Below are 20,785 nucleotides of genomic sequence, written 5' to 3'. Positions count from 1 at the left end.
ATTAACCAGGGTAAGCAGAAATGACCAAGTTCAAGAAAAGTTCTGGAAATTCCTTTTCTTTTAAAAAGTGTAAAAACAGTAGCGATTGTACCCTCTACATCCAGCAGCTGTGGTTAGATAAAGTATTTGGCATCAAACTCCCTCCTGCAATATTACAAAACCTGGTAAGGACTCACAATACGCCAGCGTTTGCCCTGAGTCTCAGGCTGGTCAGGACGGTCCTTTCTGTAAACCCAGCATTTCTGTCTTTGGCCCAGAGCAAAGTGAAGTTTAACCATTTGCGCTGTTTGCTGAAGGCTCTCAAGGTGTATGCTAGTAGATGTTGGTTAAATCATGGTAATGTGACTATTTTAAAAGCTCACACATAAAGGCCATCTGTGACCGTCTACCAGCTGCAAACCTGCTGCACACAGCAGCCATTCAAATGCTTACATCAAAATTGAGACCATCATGGCAATCCATGCTCCAAAATGAGAATTTTTCATTGCTTTAGCTGCAAATATCATTATCACTAACCATTTCTGACTGCCATATATGTTTTTAAGCTAACATGCATTTTACCTCAAATATATTCAACTTACCTCAAATTTATTGCATGTAATAAAAATAATTTGAAGTTTTGATTTTAAAAAACACAGGCTAATACTTCACTAGAAACAATTTTAATAAGATGCTGACTTATGCATAACTGTGGAACGTGTACTACAGGGAAGAATGAAAATGGACAAGTGAAAAGAGGGGTTAATAACTGGGTATCTTTATGTAGGGTAGAGAAGTAGTCAAGTTTAAATATTACATATAAAACATATACATACTTAGCAAGTCTGTTCGTAGACATATTTCAGCTTGTTTTAAATACTCATGATCATCCACCCTTTTTAGCACTTTGCAGAAATAAACTCCACACTATCGAAAACTTTAATGGCAGCTTGTTCCAAATTTGGAGGGTCATTTCACCCCTGCTAACAGTCCAGGGAAAGTATTCTATGAATGTCTACTTTTGCTTCCAACTGCTTCACACTATGCTTCAGTATATTCAAGATCATTCCTTTCTCCATCACATTTAGCATCCCTTTATCTCTTTCTTCCCTCTAACTTGGATGCTAAAATCCAGTATATATAAAAGCTCTCAAAGCTCCGTAAGAGTAGACAAGCGTCTACATTTTACAGACAGGTGGTTTTGTCCCAACTGGCAATTCAGGCAAAGGATTTAAAAAGAATCTGGAAGTTCCAATTCCAATGCAACATTTAAATTTAGCTGTAGTGATATATGGCTTATAGCTCTCATTAGAACGGAAATATTCTTTTCATAAAGGATCTGGTGCATTTAAGGCAGGGTAACTTTGCTTAATAGGAAGTCAAAACGGAGGGGGGGGGGAAGCTGAAAACTTACGTTACAGGATGCAACAACTAAAATATGCACACCCCCCTCAGGCCCTGAAGCAGAATGGCTGCCAAACCTTAACATAAGAAACTCCACCCTCTTCTGCAGGACTAGGTTGGAAATTCCTGACAATTACAGGGACTAGTAACTCAGATTAAGCTGGCAGGAATAAAAGACATAATTGACAAATTTTCGATATATCTTGGTCACTGAATGTCACTAACTCACGCTGACATTTACAGTCCCTTCTAAATAGTGCCCTGAGCACTGAGCAGCTTGCTTGGCTGTCTTTAGGAAAGTTACCAAAAAGCTCAGGGATTTCAGAAGTTCCCACAATTTAATGCTAATGAGGCAACAAATGCTTTATAATCCCAAGTATTTCATTAAAAAGTGATTTTGGAAACCTGCAAAAGTGACTTTTTACCCCTTCTGTTTCCCCTTATTCCCCCTCACCTTTAGGAAAAAGCAGAGTTAATTCCTGCTCCCTCGCTGAGACGCTTCCATATTTATCTACAACAGGAAGGGTGGCACTTCCTGCGCACCCTGGGATTCAAGCAAGGCTTGGATGCAAATGACCACAAGCCCTCATGCAGGGCATTTTACTCTATACCAGCATTTGTGTGGTTTTTAAGCTATCATGCAATCTAGCCCAGAGTTACTTACCATTTTATTATTCTACCTAGGCAGAAATACTTTGCAACAGCACTGAACCCAATTCTTCTAGTAAAATAAGAGAGGTTTTGAAAAGAAAACATACAATTATTATTACCCCTAAAGGTTTCAACTTTACTGTGAGGGAGCCAATATTAGTGCCTACAGAGAGGTTCAACCTAGCCAAGTGCTGTGTGTGCTGGCCCCGGCTGACCACAGCACCTCGACACATGTTGACTCCAAGTCTGCAAATGGTTCCAGGGAACTAGTCCTGTGTACTTGAAGTTAGTCACACATCAGACTTTTAGTGTAATAAGGTGGTGAAATCTGAATGAAAGCCAAAGAGCTCCAATACACTGCAGGATCAAATGACAGAACAGTTTTAGAGCCAAAGAGAATCATGTCACGTTTAAATTACCTATAACCTAATGCTCCCTGTCCCCCTGAGCAACAAAGGTGCAAGTTAGGCTTGCCAGGAGATGCTGCAATTTTAGTGAAATCAATGGACTCGTCAACTGTGCGCAAGGCTGAATGTGGCCAGTGATATTGAAGCATTCCTCTAACTCTGTTCTTCTTTTTTTATTATTATAATTTCTATTGCACAGAACCTGGTTCCCCAGTGATGGACCACAGCCTGGCAACGCTAAGTGCTGTACAAATGAAAGCTCCCTGCCCTCAAAGCTCACAGCCTGATTCTGGAACTGGAGACAACAGGCAGAAACACACACGTAGGGCAGGCCAAGTAGACAGTCTCTGGGTTGGTATGAACAGCAGTAGGCCCTGTGGCCTAGCCTGTCAACCATGTTGTGAGCATCACAGCAAGGGATGCTTCAAAGCAGCCTTGCTGCTGTTTGCAGTGAAGGTGAGGACAGTCTGGGAGAAAGCACAGAAGTGCTTGTTTGGGGTGGGGAGGGAGGGTTGGTTGGAAATTGAGAAGGACAAAGGTAGAAGACATCCTCTCAGTGACCAGGGGAAGAAGAAAAACAGGTTTGGGTAAACCATGAGTGGCCTGGAAAGCAAAGAGGAACTGCCTGAATTTGATGTGGTGGAGAAAGGAAAGCGAGGTGGAGCACTGGGGAGAAAGGCTAATAAGGTATGATAGCAGGTAACCCTGCAACAACATCCTGAATGAGCAGAGCAGATCCAGGAGAGGAAGAGATTGAGGGATGTCTTCTATGAAGCCAAAGAGATTAAAAGAAGGGTACTGCCAGGGGAAAAAAATTAAGGACACCAGGGCGAGAAACACAGGAGGGTTCAGGAGAAGAGCTACTGAGGCAAATACAGAGCTTAGAGAAGAACAGGCTAAAATTAAGAAGGCAGCTACACCTGTACCTGGGAAAGGAGGAAGGCAGGCAAGACAAGATAGGAGGATGTTCACTTTGTATTTGATCACTCCTTCTCTCTTGGCACAATGTGATCCTGAATGGAGAGAGACATAGAAGCAGACAAGGGGAGGGTTTGAGGAATGTCTCTGAAGGCAGCAAGATGCAGGTGGATATAGGCACAGTGCTCAACTGAGGGTGATGGTGAGTGCTAGTAGGCAGGAAGATGGCAGAATTGAAGGAGAGAAAAATTTGCAGTGGAGGAAGTGTGCTTGGTCATGAGATTTCCTCCAGAGGCTCTCTATGGAGGAAGAGTAGGAGTAAAGGAAGCAGAGGCTGGGAGTGGGAAATGGAGCCTTTGAGAGGAAAGGAGTAGGCAGGAGGAAAGAGGACGGACACTATGACGCAGAAGGGCAGCGAGGTGAGAGCCATGTGTGAGTGGCAGGGACAAGGCTACAAAAGAAACTGCTGTGAAAGCTGCCCAGCTAAGCAGCTCAAATGCATTATCCCCTCTTGGGAGGAAAGGGAGAGAAAACAACCAAGGTCATGCTCAGCTTATTACAAATGCTGGGCACATGCCGTGATCTGCACTGTGCACCACGATACCCTGGTATAAGTGGAACACCTGGCAAGGGGACAAGCTGCATTCATTTGATATTAGTTAAAAGTCCATCCAGATCTGAATTTCTGCCAAGTTCAGGAGGTTGCCAGGGCTGGGATTTCAGTTCCAGCCCATTTTTATCAGTTGAAACAAAAAGAAAACGAAACATGGCTGCTTAGACGAAAGCACTTCCAAGGAAATACTGACTTGGGGCTTATCTCTGCACAGTTGAGTGGTTTAGCTAACCAACACAAAGCTAAACTGATATAAACAGCTTTGAAGCAAGCAGATTTCCTTAAAATTTGCACAAGACAAACTCATTCCCACAGTCACTTTTACTGGAACCCAAGCTACCCTAATTTCTCTCTCCCAGCATCTTTACCTCCTCCTCCAGTTTCACCACCTTGGCCTGAGCATTGTTCAAGGCCTGGTCTCGGATCTCGATGTGTCTTCGTTGGTCCTCATTGGTGGAGCGTGCAGCAGCCAGTTCTATTTCCAGTTTCTCTTTTTCCCGCTGTGTTTCCTTGTCTATCAAAACAAAGTGAGAGTTATCAATGGACAGCACTTGCCTCTACCCAGCTTTCAGGAGTCTTTCACTCCAGAGGTGAAGGAAAGATTGTACCGGAACTTCTCACAAGAGCGAGAATGCAAATCTAGTGCTAAGGCGGGGGGGAAGTGCATGGCTTTCAAGGAAGAGAAGGACTTGTAACCCTGAAAAACAAGCATGGTACCTTCAAGTAACAATTGTGCCACAGTGCTAGTGAGAAGGAATAGAAGGTGCATCACTCAGTACAGTTAGGTAATTTGCTCTGATTATGCAGATGGTTAGTGAAACTTGGCACCTCTTTACCTCTGAGCTTTCAGTGATGGAAAGCAAACTGGGTAATTTTAATATCCCAGGCGGGGAGAGGAGATGGAAGACTTCTGTGCCTGAAAAACTTGTGCTCCTTTTTTAAACAATGACCCCAAGAACAGGAAGGCTGTTCTGCCTGGGGCAGCTGTCCTCCTTCTCAAAGTAACATCCAGTTGTCCCACTTTGCTGGCGGTACCATCAGAGGAGTCAGAAAACAAGTAAGCAATGAGAACTCCTCAGTCTTCCTCTATTGCCCTTAAAAACGACCTCCTGGGCCAGAACTGAGGCACATATATCTGTTCTGTCACTGCTCAAAGCAGGCCTGCAGTTCAAGAAAGCTTTTTGCCCAGCACTGAAGGCTAGAAGGAAGGATAAAACCTTGCTTCAGTACATGTCTGGTACTTTAAAGCTACCCCAAGCACAGCAGCTAGTCTTTTTCTGCTGCTCTCCAGAAAGAGCTGAACCTAGTGGGAGCAGCCATGCTGTGTGTTTCAGGAACAGGGAACTGCCTTCATAAAAAAATAAATAGGATAAAATAATTGGGGACTGGAGAAATTATCACACAGGGGTGTAAAGCGAAGCCACAACACAGAGCTGATGTCCTCTGTATATGCTGTCATTCCCAGCTCAAGCCAACCAGCTACAATGATAACATTAGCACACTTGCTGGATACATAACCACAGAACACTCCCTGGAGTGATCTACACCCAGCACTGATGACACCAGAGAAACTGCATTCCAGAAACCAATATCCCACGACAAAGGAATGAGGACAAGGAGTGGAAGGCTTGAAAAACAGGAACTAGATCCTGGGTGTTAGGACAGACTGCATATGGAGTACACAGGCCCGTTTGTGCAAGCATGTGAATAACTATATTTACAGGGCCACAATTACTCCCCTTCTGCCAGCAGAGAGCCAGGAGCAAAGCTTTAGCAACACAGAGTAGCTAAAGATTCCCTTCTGCTAGGGAATCAACACAGCCCACACACAGGTTGCAAAACAAACCTGTCCACCAACAGCACCCAGAACTCTGCAGAGCAAACCCTGACTGCAACTCAGAACTAGCCTGTGACACAAGACACAAGGACAAAGGCTAATGTCACCACCTGCCTATTCTTTTCCCCATCTCTCCCATCCCAGTATTTTTCCTCCACCCAGGAAACGAGTTGCTGACAGTGTCAGCATACTAAAGTGTGTTGCAGAAAATGGGCAGAGATGAGACAGGGTGGCATTATGCCAGCAGGTATCAATCAGTGCCAGCAATCTGTTAATCTGTAAGTGCTTGCAGCGAGGCTTTTGGAGGTTTTGTTCCAGACTTTTCGCCAAATGAGTACTGCTTCACTTGACAAGTGCCTATGGCACCCCTAGAAATGCTGGGACCGATGAAATAGTAGCACTATGGTCTCCGTGTTCATCCAAAAGGAGAAACTGAATGTGAGGCCTCACAGCTTTGACCTTCCCACCTCTCTTGGTGAACCTATGAACCTCAAAGTCCACCCAACCATTTTGAATGAGACTAAACGCACAGACTTTCCACTACCACCAGGAGTTTTGAATTCACACCCCAACAGCCATCTGCTTGCAACATAAGCCACAAGGAATAAGCTAAAGACAACATGAGAGGGACACCAGCATTTGTCAGAGTAGAAGCAGTGCACGTTACACCACAGAAAATCTGTTTTGCAATTTTATTGCACTACCTTTTTATATAACAATTGGAGAAAAGTGAGCATTGTCAGAAGGGTGGAGTACACTATGGGATGACAGAAAAGTTGGCTCGACGCCATCGGCCTCAAGACATTTCAGTACAAAGGAAAAGCAGCATTTCACATCCGTCATTTTGGTTTGCCTTGTGATAAATCCACTGCTGTGGACAGAATTCGTGACTCTTACCCAGCCCAGGATACTGCAGGCAGTGTGCATCCCCTTTATTTTTGCTGAACTGGATAGGGTAGTGGCAAATTAAAGAGGAAAGAGATAGGAAACCTACCAGGTTCCAGTCCCACTGGCCCTAACTCGTGGCAGGACCCTTGTCAGCCTGGAAAGATTTGATTCCAAAGTTTTCAGGGGACAAAATAGGTGGACAAAATATCTGGTACATTATGGGGTAAACATTAACTTTGCAGTTTAACTGCAAACTATATCTGCTCCAATATCTCTGCTAAATGCCATCAGATGGACTTTACATACTGACAGAAAAGGAATTCTTGAATCCCTCCTCCCTTCTCCACTGCCAGTTTTGGACTGTCACTGCCCTGATTTCTGTCCCGGTAGAAAAGCAACAGATCTGAACTATGCTAACCTGATGCACTGTTATCCTTCCCAGGATGACTGGAGAATTTCTACTGACCCATAATGACTGTGTAACTCACTTTGTGCAAAGAGTTGAGAAATGGTTTTCCGATTGTCTTCAGACCCTTCAAATTCCTTCTCCGCAAGCTGCTTGTTGGCCGTCTCCATACGTTCTGCAAAATTTTTCAACAAAAGGAACACTAAATAATTAAAAACTTTGAAGCATTAAGTCACATCTGCTCAGGACATTTCTAACACAAGCTAGGGGAATGGATCTCCTAATTCTACACAGCCAGAAGTAAAAAGCCTATCAGAAGCTGGCACTCACTTTTGCAATGTTTCTAATTATGTCCTTGAGAAAATATTCTCAATGAGACAAAACAGGTTAAATAAAGTTCCAGTGAAATTACTTTAAACAATTATAACACATAGGAAGTTTTTTTTTCAATTTTTACAAATGTTAAAAACCTTATTTTTTTCACCAAAATAAATCGCACCGTGCAATTAAATGATTCCCTTATAATTCTCTACTAAATCTTAAAGGCTAAAAGATTAAGTCACTGTTGTCCAATTACCTGACTTTGGGGAAAAGTGTAAAACCCCAAAGACAGCTTAACAGTTCTGCTGCTGTAGGCTGTTAGAAATTTATATCAGTCTATGAAAATAAAAATGAAATGTTTATGCTGTGTTTTATTATCAATGAGATTATTTAATGCAGGCCTCTGTGTACTGTCCTTCTTGATAGCACTGGGCACTGTATGGCCTTACTTCTTGGATGCAAAACAATTTCTGGGAACACAGTCTTAGTAAGAGACTAGAGGCAGTGAGAGCAGATGACATGTAAGATAATCAGAAGGCTTTCATGAAAAAATTGAACTTGTAGTTTAAAAGACTGATTGTGCACCTTTAAACATCTCAGACCGCAGATGTTTTTTTGCCTTTCAAACTTACACAATGCTTAAACTTTTACCCACGTTAAGGTCAAATACCATTCACCATCACTCTCCACTGCCAGCCGTCATACTGCCTCAGCCTCTTAGCAAGAACCAGACACTAATAACATCTCGCTCTGGAAAAGGAAGGGAGATCCAAAAAACCAGATGCCTACATTGATAAGGAATGACAAGACCTTCAGGAAGAACAGACAGTCTGCAGTTTGTATGTCAGTGCAAAAGGGTCACTGGACAGGAAATAAAGTGAACATGCCTGGTGTGGGATTAGGCAGTCAGCAAAACGTCTTTCCAGTTGTATAAACTGAACAAATTGTACAAATTGTGTCTAGGATATAAGACAAGAGAGAACTCCAGGCTTGCATCTGGTTTATGGTATTTGGCTTATCACGTTTCTTCTCAATGAGAAACAGGCTGGAAATGAGAGACTACAGCACTCTCCTAAACCTGTCTTTTCCATACTCTAAGCAAGGACTTAAAATCTCAGACTACTGAAAATACCTGAGTATCCTGTCATATTCTAGTTGTGTCAACAGAGACAGTGAATTCTGCAGCAGAACACTGTCCTGCCAAGTAAGTACAACAATTAAAAATAAAAATAAAAATTGAAGAACAGAAGTTTTACTTCATTCACCTCTTAGATCCCTGTTGAAATCATGAAGCCTACGAATTTCTCCTTCCAGTTTGTTTCTCATCGCCTTTTCCAGGGCATCCCGCTTAGAGGATGATTTCTCCAGGTTTTTGTACGCCTCTGAAACTTGCTGAATTTCTGTTTCCAGCTGCAGTGGAGGTGAAAACAAGCACTTACTATTTTATCACTAACAATTCTTTTCATTCAGTCTCAGAAAAGAGATTACTTTCTCTCAAGTTTTCTTTATTGAAAGAAACCTACACCTATACGTTAAGTACAATGACAGTCTCAGGTTTGTGATGGATCCTTCTGTATAAAGAATACCAATGACTGAAACAAAGATCTGGACTCTGCTTCCAGACTCCAGCTCTGTTTCCCCAGTATTATCAGAGTATAGGTATGGCAAATTGAAGAAGTGTAAATGTAACCTATTTTTTTCTAAGACTGGGGCAGTTTGGCACTACTGTTAGTTTGGGCAAAAAGCATTTATATAAACAGCTAATGCAGTATGAAGTTGAGTAAGTAACATGAAACAAGAAAGGCAGACAAAACTATGCTAAAAAAAATGCTAGCGACAGATTCTGCATTACTGATGAATTCTGCAGTTTTGTAATTGTTACGGTCCAAAATTCACAGTAAAACCTCCTGTTGTTCTATGTTTACACTTCTACAACTTAGTTGTGCTTTTAAATATTCAATTTACTAAACGGGGGAGGGAAACGTTTGCAGTAAAATAGGTTTTATCCTTCATTCTAGCCTTCAGTATAAAGCTTCTCTGATCACCCAGAGAAGGAGATTCACTTCTAACTCTCCTTACTAGGCATGGTTTGCATTGCTATGGAAGTATGGATCCACATAATAGCAAACCTCATAAGCACTGCCTACAGCAAGTGATCAACAGGGGGGTGGAGGGAAGTGCACTTTTATCCTTCATTATCAGGAAGCTGTCAAACTTTCTCTAAAGCATTTCCTGGCCAGGAACCTTCCAAAAAAAATACAACAAAATGAACATACATCCCTGAAAAGAGGTAACGTAGGGAATAATGAGTGTGGAAAGCCACACTGGTGACCTGAACTCAAGAAAGTGTTTTAAGCAGTCACACATTTTTATGGCCCCAGAGACTGCTTAGTGCAAAGAGCACAGCAAGGCCCACAAAGTCCTAAATTGCAAGTAGCATCAGCCTTTCCACAGCTGCAAGGCAAAAGCAAAGCTGACCTGCTGCACAGCTTAAAACCACTGGTCATCAAGAAGTTATTTCTATGAGGCTGCAATGAAAATACCTCTACACATGCATGTTAATGATGGGTCTCCCTGGGATATTTTTTTTAAAACATTTTAGTATCACATACTCTACTTTTTCATAAAGCCAAAGGTGGCAAACAGCTCAATCCAAACCAAGGTATTAAGTTTTCGGGGAAGTTGTGTGGTACTCAGAGAGTGACAAAGAAGCGTTACAGTCCTCCAGTCCAAATGTCTTTAATGTAGCCATAGCAGCAGTACTTGCCTTGCACACTGTCCTGCCAACCAGTTTTGTAGCAATGTCCCCTGTTGCCTCCTTGAATGACTATGGTCTCATGTCATTCCAAACAGGCCCTTCCTGCAGTTTCTAAAGTCTTTTAGACTGATGGGAAAATGAAGCCTGCTGCTATCCTGGACATAAGAACACTAGCTTTAATTTAACCAAAAGAGCCAAGCAGTCAGCCTCTTCAAGACAGCTGATGAGGATGCTCTTTTGAGCATGGTCAATAAACTGCTAGAATAAAACTGAAGGCTTTGATTCTATCTTCTGACAAAGTTAAGCTGCTGCCCAAAGGGACAAGATACAGACTAATCAGTCTGCATATAAAAGACTCTAAAGTAGATAATCAATCCCTTAAGCAAGGAATGTAACAGTTGCAGATTAGATGATTCAATTATGGATGGTACTAGACACAGGAGAGTGCCTGATATGCCAAAACACCCACCTTCTGCAGCCGGGCTACTTTCTCGTAACACCCATCCAGCTCCTGTCGTAGAGACCGGTTCTCTTCTGACAGGATTTCCACCATCTGCTGAGCCCTGGAAACTATGGCAAAAGGATCTACTTGCATCTGCTGATATGGGGAAGGTATCTGCTGAGCCCGGGACATTACTGAATAGGAATCGCCTTGCTGCTGCTGCGGGCCTAGGAAGGGCTGGCATAGTCGGTACAAATCTCCCTGATGAACTTGGTTTGACAGGAATGGCTGCTGGGTCCGTGGCAGAATGCCAGGATCTCCCTGGCTTGGAGTCAGAGGTTGCTGATGCTGGGAAGGGGACAGTCTGGATGGTGGTGGAGACTGAAGCAAAGTCAAAGATCCCAGGGACGTCAAGGAAGAAGTTGGGCTGTGGTGGTGAGGTGGTCTCTGTTGTAACTGCAGCTGCACATCGGGGTTCTGCCTGGAAAATCAAGAGCAGAAGCTCATGACTCATCAAAGTCATGCAGAAGATGGTGCACAAACCCACTGACAAGGCCTGTGATGACCTGTGTAACTCCTGTGCACAGGTCTTCCCACGCAAAAGACTCGTATGTGAGGTTTTCCTCATTTTTGTAAGTTTGTTTTAAAAAAATGCTTCAAAATCAAATCATTATCAGAAAATATAGTCTAAGTGCACAAATGTCTTTCCTTGAGTCTGTTTTGTACGGAAACACTAAGAGAAACTCCATCAAAAACTACTGACCAAAATTATTTTTGTAACTTTTCTCCACACTTTGTGGATAAAACAGCTAAACTGAGGACTGTTAGGAACGGGCTCTTTTGTTTTGTCCTGAAATGTGGCATCTCTCACAGGGAAAACAATGAATTTTGTTCTGCAATTCAGGACACAGAGTTAAAGGGATTGGCTAAGCTCTGTGCTAGTATGCCAGCACCACTGATTCGAGCTTTCTGAAATACCAACCAACAAGCTGCAGCCTGGTGAAATGACACAGTTAAAGGATCTGAAAACCAATGTAAGAGTCAGAAGCAGCCTTTTGATTAAGAACAACCCTCAGTCCTATGCAGTAGGTATGTTTACTGCTCCTAACAACAACCTCTATAGGATATCAGACAGATCTAGCAATCTATAACATGCTTGAGTCTATCACAGAACTAACTCCAAGCTACACCAGCTCACATTTCCCAGGCGCTGGAGATCCCCAGCTCAACTTCTGCTGGATTAGCCAAGTAAGAAATCTCTCTTAGAAGACTGTGTGGATTTATTGTGCTTGGATGACCTCAGGAAGCAGGTTTTGCTTCCTCCTCCAAAGACATTCAACCTTTAACTTCTCTGGATGTTCTTTATTCTAACAGTTGAAGTCACTCCCTCTCCATGCTGCAGCCAGTCTCTTCTTAAGCACAGACCTCAGCCTGGTGCAGACCCAGTCTGGCAGTTCAACATGTTCTGAAACACTCCTGTTCTTCTGGTAAAATTTCTCACCCTTTGGGATGCACTTCAACCCTGCAGCTGGAAAAGCACATAATGTTGTTCCACCTGGCCATAGCTGCTACAGAATACCCCCATGGCTGCCTGCATTCACAAGAAGGACCCTACACGCTTGCTCTGCTGAGTGCAGTAGGGGTACTCGATGTACAAGACAGCCTGCAGCATAGCTCTCCCACCACACCAGGAGCATTAGTGGCATGTCAATTGACAACAGCAAGCATGAAGCTGAACTGGGAACTAAGGGGTTACACAACGGACTTCTCAACCGATGTGCAAACACTCAGCATCATCCTTCCTGTTCTCTGCAGAAAGAACGCATCAACTCTTCATACCCGTCCAAAGAGGAAACGTCTGCATTACTCACATCTGGCTGGCAGTGCATGTAGGAGTTCGTACATCTCAGCCCAGCACAGGGTTTGCTATTTCAGTGTCATGCATCTTATGTCTTATCTTCCCTGCTTTCCAGCAAAGAAGGTGCATAGAAACCTCCAAGCTGATGCTCAAATTCCTTAATGGGGAAACAAATCTAGCCTTTATCACTTAGGAAAAAACAAGTAGTTACTGCTCTAGTTACTGTTTCTCTCATTCTCACACTCAGGTGACCCTGCCAGCAACACCATTTCAGGAGCTGTATTTCCCCAGAAATGATCACATGCAGCATGAGGATCTCAGGGTCATGCAGAAGAGAGATGTGCAATTAATTTCCTCAGGAATGTTCAGCTTAGTAGCAGCAATTTGGTTCTTCCCCTCCTGGGGTCAGCTCTACTTATCATTGCATTTATTTCATTACCTTTATTTGTGAGTTCTCATAATGAAGAATGAGGCAAAACCATCACATGTCATGCTCAGGGTCATCTGGTTTGTCTCAGGTGGTTTCCAGCTCCTTTCTTAGCTCACCCAGTTATGTGCGGAGTTAAAACTTTGCATCTTTAGAAACCACCCGTCTCCTTGAGCTTATTCTTTACCTAACATCACGCACCTCTGTTTTAATCAATTAGGGAAAAACCTTGCTGTGACATTTAATCTATGATGACCTATAGAGGTTAGATCAAAAGAGATACGTTGCCAGTCTGCCTCATGGATACAAAAAAACACCTTTCCAATTTTGAACCTACAAAATACTCTCTTCCAGTCTGAAAACAACCTGAAGCAGTTACTCAGAGTGACTGACTCCGCTGATCTCAGTGTGTCAATATTGTAAGCCTAATGAGGACTATTTAGATGCCAATGTTAACAATTTGAGCTATTTGACTAAAAGCATCTCGTTATTAAGCCATCAGAGACGCATGGGCAAAATCTTGCTATTTCTGCAGGACGTGAGCACTAATGAAAGGAACACAAAGATGGCCAAAGAAAAAAACCAGCAGCAGCTAAATTCTGAAGGGACAGTCTTTGTACTGACATGCCTGGTAATGACTTTTTTTTTAAACCTATTGTAAGGAACAACTCTAGGAAATCATGGCCGAGTATTTCTAAACAAGATACATTTCCAAGACTTCCAGCATCTTGGCCTCACATCCAAAGCCTCTCATAATCTTGAAATTATACCATTCTTGTGAGTTCAAGCTAAAACATGGGAGCTGGGAGCCTCTAGTTCTGTTGCATTACCAACAGCATTAGAGCTTCCAAATGTCACAAATGCATTTATATTCCCAGCAATATGAGATAATGCAACTGGGCTAATACATCCTATCTTTAAAAAAATTAATAATAAAAAAAAAAAAATCCTAGTAACCTCACAGTGACAACTAGACCTTTTAAGACCTTGTATGCAAACTTTTACACACATTCAAAGAACTTTTTAGCATCACCACTATTTTCAATTTTGTCTTATAAAATACTTATATATATTTTGCGGGTTCAAAATACCTATCTCTGAAATCCCTCAGATTAACATGAGAATTGTGGAATTTATTTCTCTGGTAAACCAATTTTGGACTGAGAGATTCAGAAAGGTAAATGAACACAACTGGACTTCTCAAGATTTTGAAGCCAGACTGCAAAATTTTAAGGTACAAATCACTACTGGGGTCACCTAACAGAATTCCTAATAGAATCACAGTAGAAACTTCCCTCCGTGAAAGAATCAGTCCTCGGGTAACCCTGCAGTAGTAAGCAAAATTATATCCGAACTAACCACTTCATGCAAAAAATGCAGAAAGACTCTCAAAATACATGGAAAACAAATTTACACAATTTCCTTCCATTTGCCTCAGTGTCATAACGACCTGAAAACCCCAAATGCAGAGCAGTAATTCCCACAAGTGTTTAAGCATAATTTTACGGGCCACTTCATTTTGGAGACTGTATCATGCAAGAACCTTTGCTTCCCTTACAGTCCCTGGCGCGTATCAGAGGAACACACCACGCAGGCCAAGTACAAACCTAGATTTATGGTTCTGCAACTACAAGGGTCACATTAGCTTTTAAGACATGAAGACAGAGAAACGGAGTAAGGGCAGCTCTGCAAGCAAACCTAGCTGTCAGGAGTCCTGAGGCTGCCAGGATTGCAAACATCAAGTCACGCAGAAGAGCTGCGGGTAGAGCAACAAAGTGGGGAGGGCAGAAGAATGAAGAGATCAGAAAAGGTCTCTGGCTCGTTAAAATTTTTTCTGCTTTCCCAGCTTCTCCTGCCTGTTTCACATTCAAGAAGCTACAGTTCCCCTCTCTTGCACAGCCCTCCTGCACAAACTGGGAAACGTTGACTGCAGGAGGGAGCAGACTCCACTTGATTAGACAGCTGAAATCAAACCCATGCATTTTTTTTCTGCTTCCTAGTCATACCTGATTATCCCCCGCTTTGATGCTGCTCAGGGGAACGCAGCGCACAGAAGTGATTTACTAATTATGGGACAAATTCTGCAGACCTCCTTCTCAAAAAGTTTCTGTGAAGTCAATGGGATTAATCACCACAGCAGGAGCTCAGTCATTTGGGCTCCGAACAGAGGATGGCGCTTGAATCAGAGAGACAGCAAGCTTCCTCTGCACCCAAAACTGTATCAACGCGAGCCCCTTCTCCCTCGTCTCTCGCTGTTCTGCCACAGGAGACCTTGCAGCTCCACAGAACGCTGAGCCCAAGGCACCCATCTTCTCCTCTAAGACCTGAAAGTTTTTTTTCATCACCAATGCTAAAGGGCAGTTGAGGTATTAGGGAGAGAATAGGATTGTGAAGCTTCACATGCAGCCAGCACTCTTCTGAACTTTCTTTAAAATTTCCAAATAACAGCATAGATGCCTCTGGCATGCCCAGTATTTACATTAAACCAACATCATTACGAACATATACGTGTTCCCAAACTTGCACCGCCCAAGAGCAGGTGAGGCAAACTGTTTGCAGACTGGTTTAAACTTACCACACAGCCCATTCCTTTCCCAGACTGGGGAGGGTGAAGCATGAGAATGCTGTGAATTCCCCAATGTTTATCTTGCTCAACAAGTTTTATTTAACCGCATCGTTAGGTCACCCTCAAATTCCCCCGAACAATGAGGGGGAAAACCCGCAGAAAAGGGTGTGGCTTCACGAGCAGAAAGAAGGGGCTTTGTTTCCTTGACGCACAGTTCAAAAAATGCACACATTTACCAATCCAAATTAATCCTGATAAACACAGAGCTGCAGCGCAGGACAACTGGAGTCTCTGAAAATACTTTATCACTCCAGCGAGGCTGCAAAGACTCTCGTTAGCACTGCCTGGTGCAAGGAAAATGCACTTACCAAAGTTGTATGCCTTTAAAATCCTCACACCATTACCCAGCTGCACCTTTAGTAACACAGAAGGTTTCTTGTCTAAATGACAGTTTCTCTTAAAGTGTGTGGGAGAGGGAGGGGGAATAGAGGACTTGCTCCCTTCCTTTGCTACGCTGCTCTGTAATTTATGGATTAGTCTTGCAATTGTTCTACTGCTACAGCATTTGCTTGCAAAGGAAACCTCTTCTCTCTGCAGCTATTTAGGTTAAAAAGTAACCTCATTAGATTCCCAATGCTTTGAAGACAAATTTCAGTTGCTTCCCCTACTGGAAACCTTGCCAGCTGAACCTTTCTCCTCCCCCCCCCCCCCCCCCCCCCCCCATGTTCTTTCAAAGCAGCCAGGATCCATCCAATAGACAAAAATCACCCTGTCTAGAGGAGCTGACTGTTGGCGTGTTTTCAAATACCTCTCCCTTAAACAGCAAGCAGGCTATGTCTCAGATTCACTATATATGATATTGTGAGTATTTCTGATGCAGCATAACCATCAATGATCTGTTTCCCTTTCCTGTGTGCACAGAGATTTGAGGGCTTTGAATTTTCAAAAACATTTGCAGTAAGCTTCTACAATCATTACCCCCCCTAAACCCTTTACTTCCCCTTTTCCTGGCCTCTTTATTATTTATTTAGCCAGATCAAAGGGCCTTTTCATCAGGCTTGTATGCTGCTGAAGTCATTTCAGATCACAAACAATGGTGGACAAACTCTGAAAATAGCTCCCCATAGGACCAGTAAGGTTCTGAGCAGATTCAAATTCCCCAAAGCTCAGACTCTGTTCCCAAATACAGACTGGTTTCTTCTTCATGCTCCCCTCACAACACAACACAGTATGTGCAAACATGAATGCACAGAGGCCTCACCATTTACTTACGTAGCAACGCCCTCCTGTTGCTCTTTTGTATTACCTTTTTAGCTTCAAAATGAGGCCAAAATCATTATACCAAATCTCACCTGGTCTTAGTCAGAGACGAGATGGTAAGGAAACAGGTAAAGTAAAGCCATATTTTTAGCCCACCTGAATAAAATTTCACCTTCACCCACATGGACATCAGTGTTTGGCTCAAGCCAAATCTAGCTTCTTATCTAGAGGAAACCAGAACAGGCTGAGATTTCAAATGATGCAAGGAAAATCAGCGAAAGCTAAACAAGCAAGTCTGGGATGAGGCACAAAGCACACTCCATTTTCCACTCCTACACTTTGGTTCACTGAAAATAAAATTTTAAAAACTCTAAAGGAAGGTCAGGTGATTTTTGTTACCTGCACCATTATTGCTTTCATTCAATTTCTCCTTTCCTATGTGGCATTTAGATGCAGTTTAAATCTGAAAAAAAAAAATCTTTTGCCTGGGCAGATGTAATTAAAGAACAGCTTATGTCTTGCAATAAGTAACTGCAAGTTTCTACAATGAATCACACCATAACTTTGGCTTTTGTAGCAAACCTTTTGTAAGGCTCTGGCGCCTCAGCATTAAACTTGCCCATGCCATAAAATCAAGGTGGCTTGTTTGGGGTTTTGTTTGTTTGTTTGTTTGTGTTTTTTTAAAAAGAGTCAGGCCTCTCTCTCTAGGTAAGCTACTGAAACGGGTTACAGTCCTTCCAGACACAGTCTGTAGCTGAACACAGTATGTCATCTCACATAATAAAGATGGGATCTTTCTTTGCTGCAAGAAAACCTGCCTCAGGAGGGAGGGCAAGGGACTGAGTTTTATACTGTCCTCCTTATGTGGCTGTCACGGAGTTCGTTTTAAGATCTTGCTTACCTGACTGACCCATACTCAGGGGGATGTTGATACCTCATCATAGGCCCATCAGATCTTCCCTGCTGGCTCATGCGATGATCACTATAGAAATGTCCCGAGTCCTGAGGTTTGCAGTTCATAGAAGGGGTGGACACATTTTTGTAAGGATACTCTGGAGGAGGACCCCGCGGCTCCATTCCTTTCATGTTGGGCTGGGAAGGGGGCTGCACTGAGTTCTTGTAGAACTCATTGGAGCCAGAATTTTTATAAGGGTCGCTGGACTGCTGAGGAGAGAGCGGAGAGAGGGGGGAGAGCGGTGCACTTGTGACAGGCGCATGGGCCTTGACACCACTGGTGGCCAAGGACAGCTGCATCAGCCTCTCGCTCAAGGAGCGGACGTGCCCTTGCTTGAGGTCCTTAAGTCCTTCATCCTGGTGGACCTTCCCTGGGCTTACCCGCTGAACTGTGGGCCGCCCTTCAGTCCTCATCTTTTGGTTGGTGACCCCTGTTACATAAAACGCTGCCCCGACACTAGCATGCGGCTGGCCCCTGAAATACTGCGACTGGACTTTGGCTTCCTCATAGGTTGGGAGATCCTCGCTGTTCTGAAGTCGCGGGGAGAGCTGCTTCTCCATGATGCTGTTGTCCACCTGTATCTCCTGGCCCTGGGGCTCCTGACGGGCAGCATGAGTCACAAGCTGGTGGTCCTGGGAGCTCAGCCCTTCGTTCTGAGATGCTGGACTCCCAGTGCTGTTGAAAGGGGGGGCATTTCCTGTGGCTTGCTGGTGTAAGGCAAGAAGGTTACGGTTGTCATTTGGGTTTCCGTATCTGAGCTGCTCCTGCAGCAGGCGTTGTAAAACTGTCGTAGCTGCTTGCTCTTCTGAATTCCTCATCTCAAACTGTGGTGCCTTTTGGGTGGAATGTAAAAGCTGCCCTTGACCTAAGGAAAGGAGACACGGTTATTAGCGCCTGAGTGGATCAAGCAAGAGACATTTAAGAGCAATGGCTTGAAATACAGAAAAAAAGCAGGTTAGATTACCAAAGGTTCCCATAACAATGGGGGTCATTAAGGCCCTTGACCTAAGAAGGACTTGCATGCCAGGGGGCAAAGCCTCGAAAGGTGATGAAAGGTGACTTGCAAGTTTATAGGAATATCCATCGACTGCAAGCTGTAGGGATGCATGCCGAATACCTCAGACAACAAGGCTGCTTTCAGGCAGAAAGGAGACCTATAATTCACAGGATGATGGTAAAAATGCCTAAGACCTGTTTGCTTTACACTTAGTGCTAGCAACAGTGAAATACACTTCCTGTATTTGCAGGCAGACAAGGATTAAAGAGTGAAATCAGCAATTTGTCAGTTTTAAGGAGAAGAGAAAAAAAAAAGAGAGGCCCATTGAGATAGTATATGGTTCAAAGGAAGTAAAGAAATCTCTTAGCTTAGATCGTTTAAAGCAATTAATGAATACCTCGTTAGCCAGCAGGTTTTCAGAGTTATGAAATACCCAGAGTGAGATCAGCACCTAGTCTCCCTGCTGCAGAAAACACTATGTACTGGTGCAAGTGAGGACTCTGTAACTTCCTGCTATACAAAGGCAACCAAATCCTCACACATCTAAATATCATCAGCTGAATGCATGCAAATGCAAGAGGCGGAAAAAGAGTTGTCTGATCTAAGGAACAGAAAAAGACCTCTGAGTGGCAGGAAAAAACACTGTGTACCAATGAGAGAAACACAAAGAGCCAATGTCAAGCACATCCTAAGTACGGATTAAGCCAGTGACCAACAGTGATTACACTTCGCTTAGTCTCCCAGTGGAGTCAGGAATTTGTCATGGAAACTCAAGCCCATTGGCCTTGCATGAGTTGCAATATCCAAAATTAATGATACCTTTGAGACATTTAACTAAAAGCAGAGCTACTTTTGAGCTAGAGCAGTTCAGAATAGAGAGTATGCTTTACTTGTTGGCTAAGATGTGGCTCTGCCCTGAAAGCAGAATGCCCATTGGTATTCTAGCACTTTATTCTGACACCTTTTTTCTGTATAACATTGTCCCTTAGCAAAAGGTAACTTGCTCCCAACAGCTTGTTCCATGGCAGAACCAGGGATGGACTGCAGGAGTCAGGAGACCTCAGGGGTCTGCTTTGTTCTGCATCTCCACAACCACCCAGTTTCCTCCCTCAGGCCCACCTACAACAGGAGTCTACCCCTGTAACACAAGGCCTCAATGCATCAGGCAGACAGAACCCTTCTGCAAGCGTTAATGAAGAGAAAGTTAAAATGCACCTCATTCCAGGCTGCCTCACCAAACTAGGAATTCAGGCCTTGCCAACTGGCCTGGAACATGATTCTTCTGAAATCCTATTTGAAGTGGCACATACCTATTTCCTTCACTTTGACTTCCTTGGTAAGGAGGAGCAGTTCTGCCACATGGGAGGGACACACACAGCCTTCCTCCCGCAAGTCCAAAATCTCCACTCAGAGATGGCTTCAGTCTCCTCTTCAGTAGGCCAGATCACTTGATACTCTCCTCGCTTCCAAAATAATTCTGAGGAAAGCATTGAAAACATCATTTTAATCAGCAGATGAGACCCTAGAAATAATAAACCTTGGCCCGTATTTCAGATTTTTCTTTTGTAGCTTCTTGTTTTCTCCCAGAGTCCAACAATTTTGATCCCTTTAGGATGAATGAACCCCCCTATCCCTAGCAATCTACTCCAGCTGCTGCTTCAATCATGACAATTTCTGCTCCAAGATTAAATGTTGCCAAGTAATGCTCTGTCCCATCTGTGCCTCCAAGTGAAACAGTGATTAAAACCCGCTAATTCTTTAACTCCATTGTTTTATTTTTTGCTAAGAATGAAAGCTGCAGCACAGATGATGATACCCTGCGCTTATGGCTCCTTTTCCAGTGGTGCTCTATATTTCAAACTGTATCAGCAGAAATCCTTTGATGAAAGGTGATATGGTTAAATTCTTTATAACGTCAACAAATTATGCCTTAGAAATGACTGTGAGAATGATCAGTATATGAATATTAGCTTTATTTTACAGACTGGGAAAATGAGGGGAAGAAAAGGACACTGACAAAGTACATGCCAGAAATATATTGCAGAGCACAGCTCTAATTCCCAAAACATTCTTTAATTACGTTACTTTTCTCTTTCAG

General features: G+C 43.2%; 1 protein-coding gene across 4 annotated transcripts in view; it reads right to left on the bottom strand.

Annotated features, from left to right (window-relative positions):
* Positions 1-20,785, bottom strand: part of AMOT (angiomotin) — a 62,009-nt gene that overhangs the window by 15,187 nt on the left and 26,037 nt on the right. For 2 of the 4 annotated variants that reach the window (XM_049827844.1, XM_049827843.1), the window contains exons 2-7: positions 19,998-20,164; positions 17,637-18,555; positions 10,652-11,105; positions 8,690-8,834; positions 7,186-7,278; positions 4,341-4,486 (exon numbers count right to left, since the gene is read on the bottom strand). In XM_049827844.1, coding sequence (XP_049683801.1) covers positions 4,341-4,486; positions 7,186-7,278; positions 8,690-8,834; positions 10,652-11,105; positions 17,637-18,508 — 1,710 coding nt within the window. In that variant the 5' untranslated portion in view covers positions 18,509-18,555; positions 19,998-20,164. The remainder of the gene's footprint in view (positions 1-4,340; positions 4,487-7,185; positions 7,279-8,689; positions 8,835-10,651; positions 11,106-17,636; positions 18,556-19,997; positions 20,165-20,785) is intronic. The other 2 variants (XM_049827846.1, XM_049827845.1) reach the window with 1 other exon arrangement.

The sequence above is a fragment of the Accipiter gentilis genome, chromosome 24, assembly GCF_929443795.1.
Source record: "Accipiter gentilis chromosome 24, bAccGen1.1, whole genome shotgun sequence".
Taxonomy (NCBI): domain Eukaryota; kingdom Metazoa; phylum Chordata; class Aves; order Accipitriformes; family Accipitridae; genus Astur; species Astur gentilis.
Note: the sequence above shows the minus strand (reverse complement) of the source record. Positions and strands in the feature narration are given on the sequence as shown.